The 21,069-nt window shown below is 36.0% G+C and overlaps 1 protein-coding gene across 1 annotated transcript in view; it reads left to right on the top strand.

Moving 5' to 3' along the window:
* LOC124621980 overlaps positions 1-20,736 on the top strand; it is a 70,375-nt gene extending 49,639 nt beyond the window's left edge. Inside the window, exons 3-6 of the mRNA XM_047147517.1 lie at positions 6,258-6,464; positions 6,707-6,894; positions 8,561-8,836; positions 15,416-20,736. Of these exons, the coding sequence (XP_047003473.1) occupies positions 6,258-6,464; positions 6,707-6,894; positions 8,561-8,809 (644 nt within the window). The 3' untranslated portion in view covers positions 8,810-8,836; positions 15,416-20,736. The remainder of the gene's footprint in view (positions 1-6,257; positions 6,465-6,706; positions 6,895-8,560; positions 8,837-15,415) is intronic.
* The last annotated feature ends 333 nt before the right edge of the window (positions 20,737-21,069 follow it).

Raw genomic sequence — 21,069 nt, 5'->3', positions numbered from 1 at the left:
TGTCAATAAAGAAGTACATTATTGCTGGGTGTGGCATTGTTGTAGTCAGTCAGTTCTGAAATTTGTAATTAATTCTGAGACATTAACTGGAATGCAATAACGTGGATGAACAGTGCTCTGTTGGACAGATAGCAAGTGAAGTGTGTCATAAAACAGTACAGTTCAGTTTCAAAAAACTTGAAAAATGTCAATGACTTTGATGAAGTTAGACAAACTTTGTTTAAATTTCGAGTAAGTTCTTCTGTAATATCACTGTGTGAGTATCATGAGAAGAAATATATTCTGAAGTACAACCACAGTTTTTGAAGAAAGTGCTGTGATCCACTTAAAGTTCATAAAAAGCCTGTTACTAAAGATTTGAGGGAAATAAAACTTGAACATTTGTCCTTGTTATGTGAGAGAGAAACAGCTTCCCAATTGAAAAATAATGTGATTCCTGGAAATTCCCTGTGCCCAAATTGTTACTGGGTCAATGACCAGGCAAAAAAAAAAATAGAAATAAAAAAACCATGAAGTAAGTAAAGCTAGCCTACAAAGACCAATTACAGACCAAATTCTCACAGTACAGGACATGTATGTCTTTTGCAAGGATAGTATTAAAGGCATTACCTATTTTCTGATCAAGAAAGAAGAAATTATTATGAATATGAAAACAACACTTCAAACTAGATTTGAAAACTGTATAGCAATAAAAGGAACAAGGCATTCCCACCAATTCCTTGGCATTGCAGAAAACTTAGTTCGATGCTATGTAACATCAGAAACCGAAATTTATGAGGATCATTGTGTCAGTAAAATTACATCGCTGTCTTTAACGTTGAATGACATAGTGGCATGTGTGTATGATGTACAGTGGTGGCTTGCAGAGGTTGAAAGAATAAGTTTGGAAAACAATGATGTTTTTGTGCATTTTTACCACCCTGCTAGCCCAAGAACATCATTCAAGAAATCTACTAGTGACAAAGTTTGGATACCAATGAGAAATGTTTTAAGGAAACTTTAAGTGCTTGAACTTACCACAGCAACTAGAAGGTCTTATTCTACATCACAGAAACTGTGTGAAGAAAACATTCACCACCAGGTTTAGGAACAGTCGCATCTCGAAGGATGTTAATTGGAAATATTTATTTTAAGTATTTCAAAATAATATAAAGGCTAATTTCAGTGATGTTTCCACTTTTTGTATATAATTCAGTACCTTACTTCAATAATAATTGATTATATCCTGCCAATATCACACATGAATAGGCAACAGCCATAAGATCAGTTGTAATGTGAATTATCTCCTAATTTTCAAAAACTCATATATTTGTTCACAGTCAGATATCAATGTTGAAATTTTTACAGTTCGTTGCTATCGTGTAGGTGTACAAACTGTGCACAAATCAAATTTTTATATTCAATCCCACCTGAGATAACTAACCCCAAACTTTACAGGAAATGAAAATTTTCAAATTTCAAAAATTCGTAAAAAAATTAAGGAAACATTTGTAAATGTTCTTGCTCCATATGAGGCTAGGAGTGTATGATATCTAACTATAAGCAAAAATAGACTCTCATAAATCACTCCTTGTTTGTTATTTTCGGGCCTAAAAAGTGGATTTTTGGAAATTTGGATACCATACTTCAGAGGTCATTTTGACTGGATATTTTTGAATTTAGGGTATTTTGTGTAATAGACAATGTTGTAGAGGACACTTTTCTAAAAAGAATCATGTCAATTGCAATGTTGTAACTTAAACCAGTGTAGAGATATTCATATTTTTCTAACGTCTCTAAAGTGAAAAATCGTCACATGCCTACAAATAAAAATGGTCACCATTCAGTAAAGGTGAAAGGTAATTAAAAAAAAAACTGTTTTGAACTTCTCAATTGTACTGTAATCACATATAAAAAAAAAATATTTAAAAATGGTCAAGCAACCAACTTAATTTTTTTTTTTTGGGCCATTTCATTTGGATTGACCCAGTAGCTTCCTCACTGATGTACTTGATTAAATTTATACAGCATAAGCACGAATAACATTACGCAGTATAGTGATAGTTTATTGTTAATATAGTATACAGATTAAGTTTCTATGAGTTCTTTGACTCTTGTTAATGTGTACATTGAGTCGGCCGGTGTGGCTGAGTGGTTCTAGGCGCTACAGTCTGGAACCACGTGACCGTTACGCTTGCAGGTTTGAATCCTCACTCGGGCATGGATGTGTGTGATGTCTTTAGGTTAGTTAAGTTAGTTAGGTTTAAGTAGTTCTAAGTTCTAGGGGACTGATGACCTCAGAAGTTAAGTCCTATAGTGCTCAGAGCCATTTGAACACATTTGAATGTGTACATTGACTTGTTCAACACTGCTGAAGGTTCTCCTCCTTGATGAGATCTACAGTAGATGATGAATGAATGAATTAATGCATTGGCATTTAAGGCAATGTTCTATAATGCAAGGGATCTTCCCACATAAGAAACTGCCCTTGTGAAGTTCTTGTGGCATATATATTTCAGTAGGCCTATGTCACACTTTAAATCATTGTGTTTTATATCATGATGAGAAACCAGAATCTTGTTTACTAACTATTCAACACCCTATTGTAAGTGACAAAAGAAAAAAAGTGATATGTGTTTTGGGGCTCTGTGTTGTGTTCATCTTTCTATAGCTCAAATAAAATCACTTTGCCATTAACAGAGTACAGAGGCGAGGTGGGGGGAGGCAGTGTTGCTGGTTTACAGCCTACCAGGCTGCCTTGCCTGACAAGGCCCTGAATGTACAGAAAAGATGGGGAACACACGCACTCAAGAAAGTGTCTAGCTGCTGGGCTCTACCACACAACTTGTCGAAACATCAGTACAAAGTTCTTTTAATCAAAGTTCACCTGAACTGTTAGGATATTTTATTGTGTTCTCAGGGTGCCTGTCTCATCTGTGTTTTTGTGTAAGTGATAAGTCATCCACAGTATCTTGACTAGCTGTTTTAGTTTCTTCCATGTTTGTACAGTGGAAGACTGATATACCATGGTCTGGTATACCACAGATTCAGATATAATTTGGTATAAAGTATGTCCCCCAAGATAAAATATCATTTATTAATGATTTTTGCACTCTAGTATACTTTATAAACTTAAAAAAAATCTTATTACCGTCTGTATGAACCTACAGCCTCCAAGCTTTCTAAACAATAATGAGAATAGCTGGGTGTAATTGAACTCAACCTTCGGTTCGTCTTATCAGCATATCAGGACTGTTGCTTTAAAGAAGCTTTGAATACACATCTCATAGTTAACATTGTGATGTGGCCAGCAAAGTGACTATGAAGCAGTGCTTGGCAATAATTGAAATGGCAGGTTGTGGATCATATGTTATGTATTCAGTGGCTAGATTTCTGTGTGCTTGTTGCATCGCAGGAATGGAAAGCGTTTTCTGTGAATGATAAGCTAAAAATTATTGATCTTGTGGAGAGCTGTGAAACAAAAGTAAGTTTATCATGCAAGTGGGGTGTATCAAAAGTAACTACCAGAGGATGGGCAAAACAAGAGAGTAAACTTAGAAGTTTTGTAAACACAGTTGAAAGTGATGTGGGAATTGACAGAAAAAGGACTAAACTAGGAGAAGACAGTGAACTTGACAAATGTCTTTAGTTAGGTGGTATTTAACAAAGAGAAGTGAAGGTGTGCGACTTTTGAGGCCAATGATTAAATTCCAAGCTGATGAACTTAACTTTGATTTACATGGAAATAAAGGTTTTATAGCTTCCAATGGATGGTTTCCCAGATGGAAACATCACCATGGAATTCACCCAAATGACCATTGAAGGAGATGCATGGTCTTGTGGCAGTGAATCTGTTTGACTGGTCTTGTGACGGTGAATCTGTTTCACAGTTTCCTGAAATTATGGACATAGTAATAGTAGATGAAAATTTAATCATAATTAAGGTTATAATTGTGATGAAGTGGTGCTTTATTACCAGTTGCTTCCAACCACACCGCTCGATATAGAAAAAATCCGGAAACAAAATGGGTCTGAAGATGAATAAAGACAGAATAACCCTCTTCTTTTCCACCACAAATAAACTGGGCTGACATAAGCTGAAAAATTTTTGTATAGGTAAATGTAAAAGCCCGAAATGTTTCAGGCATGTAAATATGTCGTCTTTACAATTCACTTACAGGCATTCAAAGAATGCTTGGATGACGTGACATTTTCACCAGTTGTTTTCAAGAAGAGTTTGTTCCATCAATGAGTAAGCACCTGATCACTGTCCATCTATCCACCTTCTGATGTGCTGCAATTGGAAGATAAAAAGAGAGAAAAAAAACTTAGTTTTTACTAAAACAACATGATGGCATTAATTCAGCCACTGGATCAGGGCATCATGTTAGCATTTAAGGTTCATTATTGCTGTGAATTGTTCTCATTGATAGTAAATTCAGATGAGGAAGTGGAGATCTTCTTGAAACTTGTAATCTAAAGAGAGTTCTGTATTCAGTAGGCCTGGCATCGCAGCAAAGCATTGGTCCAACCACTATTAGGAATTACTGGAACAAGTTTCTCATTGAAGGACATGCAACATATGAATGCTATAGTGATGTAGATCTCAACTGCTGTGACATCCAGTCTACATTTGATGTTATACAGTGCAATATTGATCTTGAAGACTAACCGTTGGGTAGTCGTCAACAACGAAGAACCGAATGTGGAGATCATAGGTGTCAAGGACATTATTGATTCTGGTCTAAGTGAGAGTAGTGAAACACTTGAGGATGAGGATGACGAAACTGAAGAAGGAAGTATAGATGATGATCCCAGTACATGTCAGATTATGTGGACGGAGCGACAAATTGGACCAAACTAAATTGAGCCATTGCACCTGATAAACAAAAAACAATATGTGCTACAAAAACCATGTGAAATGATGCACAAAGAAAGCTGACTGACTTATTTATAGCAGTAGAATAATTACTTGCTGTATCTTGCAGGCTGTGTTATAAATTACCATACTGTATTTGATAGTATACTTTACAGATCGTGTTAGAACTCATGTTACTGTTGGCACAAAGTTTGAGTGAAGTTTGTCTAATTGTTACACACTGGTAACTTTCTGAGATGTTTTACTTCTAATGTTCTTTAAATTTAAATACAGTATAGTACGGTGTGTACAACTTTTGCTTTATATGTTCTCCCTAACTTTCCATGTGTAGTTTGTCATTACATGGCTCACTCTCAATATCCCGCAGGTATGCTAGAATTTGGGAGTTAAGTATGTCCCCCGACAACCATGTTATATCGAGCTTCTACTGTATTTGTATTTGATAAGTGCATTGGGGGGGGGGGGGGGGGGGGGACACACTTATAGCAGATTCGTATGCAAGAGGGCGGGTGTATACATGTATTTGAGAGTAAATTTTTGTTATATCTATTTTAAAGTTTTAAATTCTTTTATATACACTCATCTTTCAACATTTTTGCAAGAGTGTTGGTGGTAGTGGGTGCTGAAAATCTACAACCATCTTTCAGAAGAAAAAGAAAATACTGTCTGTGATTTTGTGACTTTGGAGTTGTGTTTGCACTCAGGACAGTACCACATAAAAGGCATTAAAAGAATAAAAGAATAGAATTTTTGTGCTCTTAAAATAAGTTATTATTGTAACTTGAGACTACTCAGGATGAGAGGCATTCCCTATTATATTACTAACAGTGGTTCGCAGTCCCCAAATTTATACCACCTAACAGTTACCAGAAAAAAACAAGATTTTATATCCTTTGCTGTGTTTCAGCTATGTATATTCATAAATTAATCTTTAATTATTAGAGGGCAGTGACAAATGGTCCATTCCAGCAATAAATGAAACAACATTACTGGAATTCACTCTCACATGGGAGAAATTTCTGTGGTCAATCTATAGCCTGCAATCCTGATACTTTAGAGAGCAATAGCTTTACTGATGGCAATGTATGAAGAAAATTATGGCAACCAAACCTGTAGCATGCAATATAAAGAGTGACTTTGATTGTTATTGCCTGTTTTGTAGGTAATACAACAGATTACATGTCACAGTGTTACCTCATTATGTTCTACTATAGCTGAAGCAACTGAAGAGGTTCATTGAAGTTTTTGTGCCAATTTAGTGATAGTCTCACCTCTTTCATATTTAAATATATGCTTGTAAATGAACTGTATTACTTATAATTTAGTATATACAGTTATAACATAAATTCAATATCCCATTCTCCATGATTCTAACTAAACGGTTATTTGTTTTTTGCAGGACCTTACTATGTAATGTTGTCATCTGCGGACTTACTAATGGTGCAACTATTTGTTGGTGTAGCACTGTATGTTACCAGACGTGCTGATGGAATATCTTCTCTTGCCTCATTCAAGGGCACACAAAAGCGAGATTTATGGAGTATAATTGTTGTGTATGAATTTTCTGCTCTGCTTACTGTTACCCATGATGCTGTTATGCGATTTGGTAAGTATCAGGTCACAGATGTAGTCATAAAGATAAAGTCAATGTCACACGCTAGGTTATATTACAATGGTCTGAAATCTGTAAGACATTAAAGGTAAGATTGATTAATTTTACTGGAATTATTTGCTAAATAAATTGAAAGACATGTTAAAATATGTTAAAAATATATTTTATTATTAATACAACAAAATTTATTAAGAATGCTATTACAAGCACTTTTCTTGTTCTTCTTTCTGTTTCAGTTGGTACCGAAGCTGAAGGCTGCAGTGCATTGTTTGCTCACAGACAGATATTCTATTCAATGGTTGCATCACTTTTAATGCTTGTAAAGTTCCTGGTTCCTACATGGACTTTATTGTGTGTGTTTCAACCTGTGGAAGGAGATACTCATAACTCAGAGGTTGCCCTTGCAAGCCGTTATAACACAGCGGTGAGAAAGCTCAGGCAAATTAAATGTGCTATTAGTGTGAACTGTACAGCGGTGTTAATTGCTTATTGAACCCAGCAAAGATAAATGTTACTTTCTGACAGGAAAGGAAGTTTGTGACTGTCTGTTTTAATTTTTAGGGCATGTGTGTGTCACTTTCTCTATGAAACTGAATAATCTCATTATATGTTAACACTATTTAAAAGATCACCACTGCTTGTTACTGCTTAACAGATATTGAATGTATGATATAGAAGGAAGAGCTGCTCAAGAGAATACATCATCTTTAATTACCAATGACAAGATACCTTAATTTGGCAATTACTAAATTATCAGTTCACATGAGTGGCTGTTAAGACTACACAAAAAATAATTTTATTTATTAATTTATTTACATTTATGTAGCTTTATATATGTTCTCCCTTTGTAGCAGGAACTGTACTACACTGTATGCAGTCACTGATATTATGATAGCACCACATAACATTGATAAACGAATTACATAGGTAACAGAAGGCTATTAAGTATTCATTATAATATTGCTTCCTAACTGTTATTAATTGATGTGAAACATGAATGTACCTTATTCTATCCATCTACGCTTGTTCCCTTCGTATGTAGTAAATATGAATCTCAACTGCTATAGTATGAAAGTGTCAGGCAGAGCTAACAGTCAGTCTTTGCATTTTGGTACTAAGTCCACTGGTCTTCACAGAATCTGCCATTTAGAATTTTCTATATTTCCCTTATAAACTCATAAACTGTAACTTATTTTCTGATTTTGTCCATCATCTTGCACATTTCCTGCCAACTAACATTTAATCAAGTACTGATTTTCTCAAGCAACACACTATTGACTTAACTACATTAAAATCACAAATCTAGTCTTAACATTTTAAATTGTGTTCTCACTGTAATCTTCATGTACTCAGGTGTTTTGAATCTAATTCTTGCATTCTTCGCATATTTCATAAAATGAGTTCTGCCTTATGGCTTGACTTGCCTGAACTTAACTGGTGATCTCCTCATAGGAACATTTTCTATGTGCAACAATTATTATATATAAAATTTTGTTATTAGATGTTAATAGTGGACAATATCAGGTAAAAACAGACCCAAGTGAGACAAGGGGCTGACTAGGGTGTCAAGCAGAGAGGGGCACCATAGGTGCCCCTAATGCAGAATTTGCACACAGTGTGTATCATAATTAGTGGTGAAAACAATGTGTTTCCAGGCTCACTAGATTTAGATTTTTTAAATGTCTTACCAATAGCCCAAGGAAAGGCAACTAATGTATGAGGGAGGGGAGGGATGGGGGTGCCCAATGTGTTGCTTATGTGATAAAATGAATTTTTGGGGGGATGTGGGGTATCACCAACTGATGTGTCCGTTCTGAGGAAAAATGTCCTCATCCGTGGGTAAAATAATATAGGTAGATTCTTATAGCGTAGTTGTTCAGAATTTGTGTATGTGTGATGGAAAAGAATTGAGTGGTATGGCATCACATAATTTCACAACTGATCATATGCCGTACTTTAAATCCCATGTTATAATAAGCTGGACAGTCCATCATCATCATCATCATCATCATCATCATCATCCATTATAGTGATTAAGTATCTACTTGTTCCAATAAATTTTTTTTAATGGTATGTGTGAAAAATTGCAGGACGGTACATCAGAGCCTGGATTTCATCAGTATCAGAGAATGACATCGCCTCTGAGCCCACATCTGCTACCATTTGTATCAGACTTTACATCATTAGGGAATGGTGAACAACCACACACGGTAGTGGCTTCCCTTGGTCACAAGAAACTACCTCCAAAGGATCGCAAGGCATTGTCTACCATAAGTGAGGAGTCGTATCCTGCATCTGCCCTTGATAGCCCATGTAGTCAGCGTGATACTCTCAGCTGAATTTGAGTATAGCCATTGTTGCAAAAGGTATGTGTCTATCAAAGTGTACTTTACAGTTTCTTAGCATAATGATTCACATACTCACAAATTATATGAAAGAATTGGTCATATTATTCCTTTTTTTTTTTTTTTTTTTTTTTTTTTTTTTTTTTTTTTTTTTTTTTTTTACATTAGTAAAAGTAACCTGGAAACTTGATTTTATCTAGTGCTATACTTGCATTAGTAATTTGTAATAAATGTAAAAGGATATTTTTTATTCTTGTAGTAAATTATGTTGAAAATGTTTAAATGTTAAAAATACTAATTGCATCATATTAAGAAAAATGTCATATTTTGTGGAAATGAAGTGGCATATTAATCTATATCACATCTTAACAACTGACTTTTGCATTAATCTGCTCAAATAATGAGGTTTTGTGGTTAACTGCAGAAGTGCTAGATTGCTAATTCAGAGATTTGAGGTCCAGTCCTCAGTTGATCCAGGGATTTTTTGTCATTGCTTTTTTTTCTCACCTCTTATGATGATCTGATGTATGAAACAAGTTGTGTAATGGTTCAGAGTCCATATTAAGCTGTAGGTGTCCTTATAATTGATACTAAGTCAGCTTCAAATGTCTGTGGAAGGTCACACCACGTCCAATAGGACCATGCATTATGCAGTCTGGTGTTCAAACCAACTTACTTGTGGAATACAGATTTATGTTTTATTTAAGGATGCCTCCCCTAGAGACAGCCAGTATCTTTCTATATTATCAGCTGTTATTCTTGAATAAAAAGTTCTCCATTTACTTGCCATATCAGCTGTACAGGATGTGGATTGCGATTGTTGAGTGTCAGAAGGGAGATGGCAAAATAAAAGGAGTTAATTAATGAAAACTTGGGATATATTGTCAGTAATGGAATACAGGAGGGACATGCACTGGAGGCAGAGACAGAGGTAGAGGTTGACTGCCAGTCCTGGAGTTTGATCAAAAAGAATAGTGATAGGGAATGGAAGAGGTGGTGGTTAATGTTTGCGTGGCTGGTGGCAAGTTCTGGTGCACCCAGCTAAGGAGAGACAGCGGGAGCCATTTTTCCTGCTGAAGTCTGTAGCATGAGAGAGTGTTTGTTCTGAATAGAAGTTGGGAAGTAGGACAGAGATGCAGCTGTTATCCGCATCCCAAGACCTCCCAGCAACCACACACTTTATGCACCTCTCATGTTCCGTGTTGGTTAAAGCAGTGGTGTGTGTACTGTGCATATGCCAGCTTATTCAGAAGAGTCACAGGAACAGTGGCATTATGTTGCGTGCAGTAACATGGCGAAGTACTTGAAAAGCTCTACAAAAAATGAAGTTTGAATTAAAATTATGTATAAATTCCTAAAAATCCCTAAGTTGGTGGGCCACCCTGCACATCCTTCCCTCTTCAATAAGAAGTGATGCCTTATATTGGTTACAGAGGGTGTAACACACTTCATCGGGAAGGCAGGTTGCCCAGATGGGATCTTAAAACTCTGGGAGGGCTCTATTACAATTGCTTGCATTTAGTGTATGTGGGAGGGACTTAAACGTAGCTGTAGTATCGAGGTTTGTCAAAAAGACTGTTACCAGGATTTTATTTTTATGTGTGAAAATTCAGAACTAGAATAATATGTCAAATATATGCTTTACACAAAGTCCCTGTTACACAATAATAACAATGTAGCATTTCATCCTCTATGAAAATGTCAAGACAAATAAAGAGACAAAAAAACAATAAGTGGAAACATAACAAGTTAGTATTCCGCAAAACTCCAAACAGACATCATATGGAAGAAAAGGAAATAATATACCTACTCACTGTAAAAAGTATTGAATTATCTCATCTTCAAATTGATCAGTCCATGTCGTTAATTCAGGGGTTACATAGATACTAATGGACAAACACAGTAATTTTTCCTCTACTTTACTTGGGTGAATCATTAACCACAAGCAATTTCTCACTTAAATTGATACAGAATGGAGTAGTAAATAATTAAACCTATAAAATAGTGCAATATTTATGACAGAGATAATCATCAAATGTGGTTTGTAAAATACTAATCAGTTCTGAAAGTTCCTCTGTATACAATTAGTGTAAAGTAAGAAACCTCAACATGAATTCCTAGAACCTTTAACCTGCATGAGACCCATCCATTAATTCAATACCACTCTAAGTTCCTTTTGCCACTAAAGCACATGAAAAATTGCTAATTACAATTAGGCAAAAGAAGGAAAATGTGCAGTTATATGAGTGAAAAGTTATTCTACTTAAGTGTTGTTATAGACAAGGCAGAGGCAGAGGCCGAGTACTGGGATCCCTCCTTTCAGAATTGGACATCTGCCTATCCAACAATGCAGCTGCAGCACATATCAGTGTGACCCATGGAGCATAATCACCTACTGATCTCAAAGTTTAGAGTCCGAGTATCTTACCCCTCGTCATATTTGGAGAATCTCCCTCTCAATGGAAGGAAGGTATTAATATTCCTTTCCTGAAACTGAGAAAGGACCTGCATATTTTAACTAGCTTCCGGCCAGTCTCTCTCATGAATTGGCTGTGTAACTTATTCGAAGGAATGGTGAACCACTGGTGGAATCTGCAGCACACAATGCTTTCACGTGTCATTGACATCTGATTACTGCGTGCTTTGACCTACAGAAAGCATACGATACCACCTGGCAATGTCACATCCTGTCTAAACTGCATGAATGGGGTTTCTGGGGCAATTTACCCATTTTTATCCAGAATTTTCTATCTCTCCAACTTTTTGGGTTCAGATAGGTTTGACTTGGAGCGACCAATATGTGCAGGAAACTGGAGTCCCTCAGGGATCGATTATGAGTGTAACACTGTTCGCTGTGGTATCATAAATGCAATGGGCCTCATAGTAGTCTCTGTCACTGTATGTGGATGATCTTTGCCTCTACTATGCCTCTGCATCACTGCGCACTGCTAAACGCCATCTTCAGGGGGCTGACTGGAGAGTCCATGACCAGGCCCTGAATCACGGCTACCAATTTTCTCCTGCAAAATCATGAGTTACGCATTTTTGTTGACTCCTGACAGTGCACCCACACCCAGAAATTCATCTTGATGACCAGTTACGTGAAGTCCTTGAAACTTTTCAATTCTTGGGTATTTTATTTGACAACATGCTAACTTGGCTGCCTTATGTCTGCCAGCTCGAGGCAACTTGCATGAAGAAGCTGAATGCTCTTGTTTCCTTAAGTCACTCCTAGTGGGACACAGACCACATAGTTCTTCCTACCCTTCTCTGTCACCTGTTTCAATGCTCTGTGATGCTCTATGATTATTCTAATTTGGCACGCATTTACACAGACAGATTGAAAGTCATTGCATTGGTTACACTTTAGTACATGGAAGGGGACATGAGAAGTGTTCTCTGCTGAATGCCTGCAGTATATACACTAGAGTTGGTTGCCATATCTCTGGCTTTGCGGTATGTCAAATCCCTGGCGATGGCAAACTTTTTCAGATCTGTAACGATTCTATGAGTTGCTTAAAAGACATATGCCTGTGCTACCCCAAAAATCTTTTGGTTGCCAGCATCCAGGACCTATTAGTTGACACGTAAGACTCTGAAAAGACAGTGAAGTTCGCCGGCCGGAGCGGCCAAGCAGTTCTAGGCACTTCAGTCTGGAACTGCGCGACTGCTACAGTCGCAGGTTCGAATCCTGCTTCGAGCATGGATGTGTGTGATGTCCTTAGGTTCATTGGGTTTAAGTAGTTCTACGGTCTAGGGGACTGATGACCTAAGATGTTAAGTCCCATAGTGCTCAGAGCCATTTTAGAGCAGTGAAGTTCATGTGGGCACCGAGCCACGTAGGCATCTAGCTAAAGATGCAATGGCAGGAGATAAATTTGACGTTAGAATTCCAGGTGGTGACATACGATTAGAACTTATTGAGGTTCTGGGGACTGGAATGGCAGGCTACTGTGACCCAAAACAAATTGAGAGTGATTAAAAGTTCTACTAAGGTGTGGCATACATCCTTCCAGGCCTCTCAGAAAGATGCCATTATGTTGTGCCGACAACGCAGCAGCCGCATGAGACTCACTCATGAGTTCCTTCTGCGTCAGAAGGGTTCTCTTCACTGCAACTGCAGTAGTCTACTGACAAAAGCGCATGTTCTTGTTGAGTGGGCCCTTCTGGCCGATCTGGGCGTGCTCACAGCTTGTCAACATCACTACCTTCGATGCCTGCAGATGATGAGTCCACCACTACCAAAGTTTGCATTTCCTGTGGGAGAGTGGACTTTACATTAAACTATAATACTCCTCTACTTTCAATGTTGGGGGTGGTTTGGGGGCGGGGGGGGGGGGGGGGGGGGCAGATCGTCCCCCAGCAGCCAGTACCCTCCATGAGACTGCATGTTACTTTCTTCCCCCCTCACCTCATTGTGCCTTGAGACCCCTCTTGTGCAAAATGCTGCCTGGGTTATCTCTATTTTCTTTTACCTATCATGTTACAACTACTGTCACACCCTTTTTCTAACTTTTTGACTTACTTGTATAGTTGCAGCATCCAAGTACCCACTTTTTTTGCTTTTTACCTTTTTACATATTTCTCTCATGAAATGGAGGGACTGATGACCAAGTAGTTTAGTCCCTATAAACACACCATCATCATCATTGTGTGTTCTTAACTTGCTATATCAGCATGAAAAGTGATCACAAAAAATGATCATAGGAAATACCTTTGCATGAAGCCATGACAACTTGCTGTTAGCATAATTAGTGTTACTGACAATGAGAACAAAAAAAATGGAATAGTGTTGGACAGAGGAGGCAATGGTAGGTGCAAACAAATGTTTACAAGCAGAAGTTGAGTCAATCATGTGAAAATTATGGAAGGAAGGGTATGAAGCCAAGTGGAGGAAGTTTCAGGTATCTGCTCCAAAGTAGAAGTTAAATGCACACAATAAACATTCCATTAATGATACAGATAATGTATCATTAGACAGCAATTTTTGCTATCTTATGAACAATGCAGAGAACATTGTCTCAGCAAAAATATCACGGCCTTTGTCACACAAAACTATATTCCCAGGCTAGCAAACAAATTCAAGAAGAAACTGTTCCATCTATGGGATTTGATTTTAGAAGGTACCTGAATAAATGAATTATTATTTGTTTTTCGTACACACTGCACTGTGAATAAATGTTGAGCAGTGTTCGACGAGTAATGCCAAACAATAATGCCAGGTAACATTTCATTGCTGTGAATGCAGAGTTTTGTTTCGTGGTCATTTAAATTTCTGTTGACTGTAACAGGAAATCTAACTGACATATAGAAATGGACAGAAAACAATTAAAATATTTGGAGACTGGGAAAGCTGAACTTTTAGCATTAATTAAGGAGCACACACAATCTCCTCTTTATTCCCCTGACAATATTCTGCAACAAAATGGTTCCCTACCTACAGCCACCATATCATCTAGGCCTAAGTTCTATAGAACTGGTCTGAAATCTTGCAAAGAATAAGATTCATAGTACATCAGGCATCTCATACGCTAACCTGAAAACATAATGGCTGATGCTTTTGCAGTTACTGAATGAAGACCGTGAGTCATCTTGCCTGTTGCAAGCCTGGTGTAAGTCTGCTTCGGTGATTTGCACACCAGTTTTGCTGTTTTCATGTTCAAGTAGCTTTTCAGTTGGCCTCACAAGCCTTGGTGGGCCTGCATCCAGAACTTCCCCTCCCTCCCCTCACCCTTCCTAAAATATATATACATCGAAGTGATCAATGGGAATTTATCCTGATCCCTGGTGTTAGCCAAAAATGCTAACTGCTAGCTCATATGGTCAGTTTGCTTTTGCAGCTATGAAGTTAACTTTGACTGATGTGACAGAAGACTTAAAAGGCCATGGATCACACCAAAAACGTGTTGATGACTGCTGTAGGAGAAATGTATGGCAGACGAGAAACTTAAAACATAATAAAATCAATAGGCATAGATTCAAGCAAAGAGTCGATATTGTCATCCACAGCTGAAGTAGCAGACAGTGAATTACAATCACCACTGCGGAAAATAGAAACATCATCAGTGAGGGTAGTTTTATGGATACTGTCAGTGAAGCATCATGAGTGGCTAATGTGAGAAATATTGTACGTTCTGTTTCTGTTCTTGTTCTAAATGGGCACTTCATACAGTGTTGCTTAAAGACATGTAGACTGTCACAGTGCTCCGTTTGTAAGAGTACTAGATTGTACGCTTTTGCTACCTTCCCTCCCTGCTTATCAGGCATAAACATGACAGTGCTGCCAGATGGCCATGTTTCCAGTTTGGTTTGCCATGAAGTACATCTCAAGTGCTGTGAATGTTACAGTGTTAACTCTGTAAGGCTGATTATTTGGATGTACTCTCTAAGGAGTAGTCTTTGGATGTTAGAGAAGATATTAAAACTCTGATTTTGTCAGGTCAAATACAAAAATATATTTTAATGAAATGGAACCGTGTAATAGTCAACATTTTCTGTTCTAATAATGTAGTTTATAGATTAGCATTTGGCTGCTAGTTTAAAATTGCACTTTGAAATGTAGTCAAGTGGTAACTTTGTTGTTTCTTATTGTGCCTGCAGCTGAGATGATCTGAAAACCAATTGTTCAGCTCTTCCTTGAGGAGACATCTGGTCAAGTTTAATTATTTTTGGAATAAGAGGAGCAGCAGCTGTAAGGAAAAACCCAAGCATCAGCTGCATTGCTGGGAGGCATGGAAGTAATGTGTGTTATCACCAAAACAAACAGAATTCTTCATTTACATACACATGACGTTGTGTTAGTGCTTTATGCTGACAGCAACAATAGACCAGCAGTCTACCAACAATCAGAGAAAGGAATTGTACAAATCTTTCCTTGTGCATTGAGATAAATTTGGTGTGATCACAACCTGGTTCACTGAATTATTGTGAAGGAGCAATGACATGACTTATGCAGAGAACTTATTTTGATACACTATACTGTAATAATATGCTGTTTGTTATTATCATGCTGTGATTTATCATATGCAAAAATTGTGATAGTCATTCTCATATATTCAGGATTTAAGTAAATGCAAACAGTGAGGAGGTTGCCTGTATGGATTGAAACTGTAGTTCATTTGCCTTTAATCTTTCTGCATATTTTCTTTAACCATTTATTTTGATACTTTTTGTAGGTTTGTGTGTCTTCCCTGTGTTCACCAGTGTACTCAAAACTTTATTTTTGCATTTCATTCTTTTTTATTAAATTCTGTTTTTTATTAGTGGGACCACAGTCGTGAATTTATTGAATTACTTCAACATTTTTCCTCTTATGCTGCATATTTAGTAAGATCTCTTCTTAGTTACACAACTAGTTTGGGTTTAAAGAGTCATTTTAGAGTAAGCTGACATACTCACGAAAATAGCAAACTCATTGTGTGTTAAACTATAAAAAACAGTGTAATTTGTAAAACATTACAAATGATAACACATTATATGAGTTCACTGCTTTGGGTAAGCCTAAAAAATAACATTTTAATTAGAAACAACTTCTGTAACTAAGAATAGGTCTTAATAAATGTGTATCCAATGTGCAGAAACAACATCTTCATTGTATAACTCTAAATACATATGAATGTTTTGTACTGACAATTCCCAGCATAAATCACATTGATGTCTGTTTTCGTTGAAATTCAACTATCCAGCCATATTAATTGCTACTAACATGAAAATTGCTGCCATTAATCCTTGTTCAGTTAATATATTACTTCTTTGTGCAAGTTGTCCCCCTCTGTGGATTCATTGGTCCTTTTCATAATGTGTTTTCCCTCCTCAATGTTTAAACATCATTTTAGATGTATATCTCCACGAGAGGTCTAATGGATGTCTCAGCATTATTTACCTTTCTTTTTCATCCCAACTTCATTTTTTGTAATGCTTCACATTTCTTTGATGTTTCTCAGTTCTGTTTCATCAACTTCCCTTTGCCTTTTTCTTAGTGGTACAATAAGTGTTCACATTGTAACCTTTATTGCTGCCACCTGTATGAATTTAACATTGGGAAGCATCTTATGTCCAATCCAGCTTCTGCTTGTAGCTTGTTTTTACATGATGCACAGGTCTTGGTGTACAACTCAAAGCTTGAACCACTATCATAAATTTGACTGCTTTGGTTCTTTTGCTAGTTCTTCTTGCTGTGTTCACGTTTATCCTGCAAAAAGAAATTTTAATTATTTAACTCTGTTAACTTGCCCTCCTCATAATTTTCCATCATGCAGTGTTTAAGCAGTTAAACTGTGAAATTTCCATTTAATGAGGTGCTGTTTTGTAGCAGCAGATTGCCAACAAAACACTGTTGATACAATAGCTTACAAGTTACACAGGAGACATATTTTTGGTGCATTTGAGCAGTGCTGGTTAGTGTTGCTCCCAGTAGCCCAGCCTTCCTATTCTTCTTCTCCCTCATTATTTTCTCATTGCTGTTGCTCTTTGTGTTGCTTGGCCTATACATTCCACCTGTATTTTCTACATTTAAAGGATAATCATAGTTTTTTTTCATTGCTTGCTGTTTCTGTTCTACTATTTTGTCTCGTGAGGCTAAAATTTCTTGTCCGTAAGCTCTTGTTAAGTGTGTTTATATATGTCTATGACTCTCCTGATAACTGATCTATCAAATATAAACTTTTGATTTGTGATTTACATATTAGTTAGATATGTATCAGGTCTTCTTCATATTTCAACTTAAGGCTGTCTTGCTCTTTTATCACTGGTACCCCCATTTGACTATTACTTCACTTCCTCCTCGTTTTCCTCCATATCCATATTTACATCACTTATTTTTGAAAACATTTTTGCACTGTTTCGGATATTGACATTTGTGTGGACAGAAATCAATCTCTCTCTTCTGTTGAGGATTGCATGGGAAATACCAGATCTCCTAGACCAGTGTTAAAGTTTTCACAGTGTTCAGTTTGCTGACTCGAAGTTTTCAGGCAGACATATCACATGAATACTTCAGACTAAAAAGCACATTTTTACTCCTTTGAGACACATTTTGTTAGAGTTGACAGTCAGCGTTGGGTTAACACATTAAACAGGGAAGTTTGAGATATGTAGACAGATTTTACATCTTTACTATTTCAGTAGATTTTTGGTGTCAAGCAATAGTACTGACATTATTAGTAAGTATCTTCGCAATTTTTAGTTCATAAGTTTCATCAGTTTTTACCTTTCGATACTGAAAAGTTTATTGACGCTTTCATGTAGAAGAGCCCAGTTTTGTGAATTCTTGCATTTAATACACACATTTTTGATGAAAGTGTTCAAATATTTAGAATTATTTGCAGTTTTTTACTCATTGATAACTTTTTCACAAAAGTTTACAACACAGTGTATGCAATCTCTTTCGTAAAATACACAAAATATCTTTATATTACTCTTAACTCTCATCACTAAGATAGGTAACTACCAAGTTACCCTAAAATGACTAGTATTTTTGCAAATTCTTTATGGCTATTTATCTGTTTATTTGTCTTTCATAAATGAAATGTGACAGATATATTCCCATTTCGAGGTTATATGTTGACATAAGTTTTTCCTGTGATGTCCTTTATTTCATAATTATTGTAGGATCCTTGTCTCTAATCCACATGTCTTATTTTCTAATAATAATATTCTCATTTCTTTAGTGGTGTGTGCATTTATGCACATTCCATGGGCAACTACTTATATTAAAACATCTGAAAAAGAATTCTAAAGTCTAATGCCAGGTGCCAGAAATTACATATACATACCAGTTCCTAGTAGTTTCTCTTTGCTACATTTTAGCTTTCAGGACATATGGTTGATTTTTCTTTTGGTGCCTGTAAAAATACTTTTGTTCATGAATTTGAGTGCTCTGCTACTGCAGTGTAAATTGTCTTTCCTTTTTAGTAGTGTAACGTGGGACTTTATGTTTCCATATAATATATTTTGTCATTTCTTTTTGTCATTCTTATGCAGAAGATTTGACATGTTAGGTATGCATCTATATATTTCCATTGCAGGCAGCTCTTTCCTGTTATGTTTGAATTTTTTAAATATTCAAAGCATTGTGTTTAATTTATTCTCCCTTCTTAAATCACAATCATGTGATTGTGTTACACTTAGGTGTGTGTATGTTATATACACTGAAATATCCACTACTGTGTGGTGAAATTTGTGCAATCACTTCATGAAATGAGATCTGTTTTTAGTGCCAAAACAGATTTTTCAAATACGGTGGTTAATGGAAGTTTAGGAAAATGGACAAGTTTCACTAACCTTATAGCATCTGCCTGTGAAGTCACTTCTCTTCCCCACAACACAGCCAGGTTTTTGAGAACTTACAGTTTTGCAAGCATACAGTCAAATGGCAGGTGTGTTAATCTCGACACAAATTTATTAAAAGATCTTCAGATATAGCCTACAATTTGTTTGTGGTCCATATAAATTATGATAAATTGTGAAACTGACTGCCAATCTGTTACAACAGTCATCAGTTATCTACACCTGTTACACTTAAAAAGGAAAATATAAACTAAATAAAAACAAAACTGAGATTCAGTAGTCAATGGGACACCATTTTGAGACACCAAAGATATGGTAAATTTTTAAATATTTATATATTTGTGGAGTAATTGTGTTGCGAAATTTAAAAGTGAATGTTAAACAAATAATGTAACAGACAGACAAAGTTTGGCTGTCTTGTTATTGCGATCATGAATTTGAATAACTTCTTCACGATGCTGTGTTTCAATCATTTTAATCAGTGTGTTGTCCACAGTAGAAAAAAAGAAAGGGAAAAATATCACATGCATATTTCTAGTCCATTAGAAAAACTACTATGCCCTGCTCCTTCCTGCCTTGAAGCTGCTTTTTTTCTCTCAAAACACACTGCGGGTAGTCTCAGTTGTCTAGTTTTTCTAAATATGAAGATTTTAAATACCATTAGCAGTAGCAGGAAATGAGGAGAGTGAGTTTTTATGTCCGAAATGTGGTAGAACTCTTCTTGAGCCTTTTAATATATGCATCTGATATTCTACAAAGTTTCAGTAGATGTTCTAAAATGTGATATTGTCTTTGACTTTATTCCGATGTATGTCCAAGTATAATATTGTAGATCTTCTTTTGATGTGTACATATTTGAATTTTTATACAATAGATCTTAGAGACTGATAGTCTGCAATTTATTTAATGCAGCATCGGTTGTGTAATCAGCTCAGTTGTTTAAATATTTTGTCTTCCATGTTTTCTATAGAAATTTTGAAAGTACATTGTCTTAATTTTGATTTTGTGTGTCGTAGGTAAGTAATCATCTGAATTATATATTACCATCTCAGTCTTCCTTGGAAATGAATTGCAAAACCTTGTGATTTTGATATCCAATGTTCACATGATTCAAAATATGTAGGTGACTTATTTTAATCACATAATTATTTTAATCACATAATTATTTTTGTTATGAATTTTCTTGAAGGTCTTGCTGCAGAATTTCCAAACCCATTTTTTTGTTAATTACTGATGATTAAATTTATTTGTAGAATTTCAGAAATAAATGTATCGGATGCTTCACTAAATACCTTGGGATTTAACTTTGAAGATGATATTGTGAGAGTCATGTGTTAAAAAAAAGACAGGTTTTAAAAAATAGTGGTCACAGATATATAATTTACATTGTATACCTGATGTGCATTTTGTGTAGAATACTTACTGGTGTATTTGATGTGTCTATAGTACAAATACTATATATTAGGTTGTGACAGATCTTAACGTGTAAATGAGCTTGATTTATTGTATTTTGAAACTATAATCAATGCATGTGATATAAAGCAATATGTTTCTTCTTTTTTTAAGATTACATGAAATGCTCATTCTCTGTTTTAAAATGTGATAAAGAAGACTAATTTTTTGTATCAATGATTAGTGTGATTTGATTGGTTATTAAGAAATATAAAGCATTTAATATTAGACTCAACGTTTATTCTTGAGAATTGAATCCCAATAAATAATAATATAATGTCAGCCAACTTTCCTGTCAGAGCCTTACTGGATCCTTTATTGGATTAATGTCTAAAGTTGAAGACAGCCACCACATTTACCTGTGGGACATCTTGCAGAAGACAAAAACCAAATTCTGGAAATGATTTTTCACCATCACATATTAGGGTTGAATCTATTTTGTTTGCCCGATCAAATCGAAATTTTCCAGGTTCAATTGTTTTGCACAAATGGTACAAAACAGCTGTTCCAATTTC

This window comes from Schistocerca americana, chromosome 7, assembly GCF_021461395.2.
Source record: "Schistocerca americana isolate TAMUIC-IGC-003095 chromosome 7, iqSchAmer2.1, whole genome shotgun sequence".
NCBI classification, from domain to species: domain Eukaryota; kingdom Metazoa; phylum Arthropoda; class Insecta; order Orthoptera; family Acrididae; genus Schistocerca; species Schistocerca americana.
This window is presented reverse-complemented; position numbering and strand designations above follow the sequence as displayed.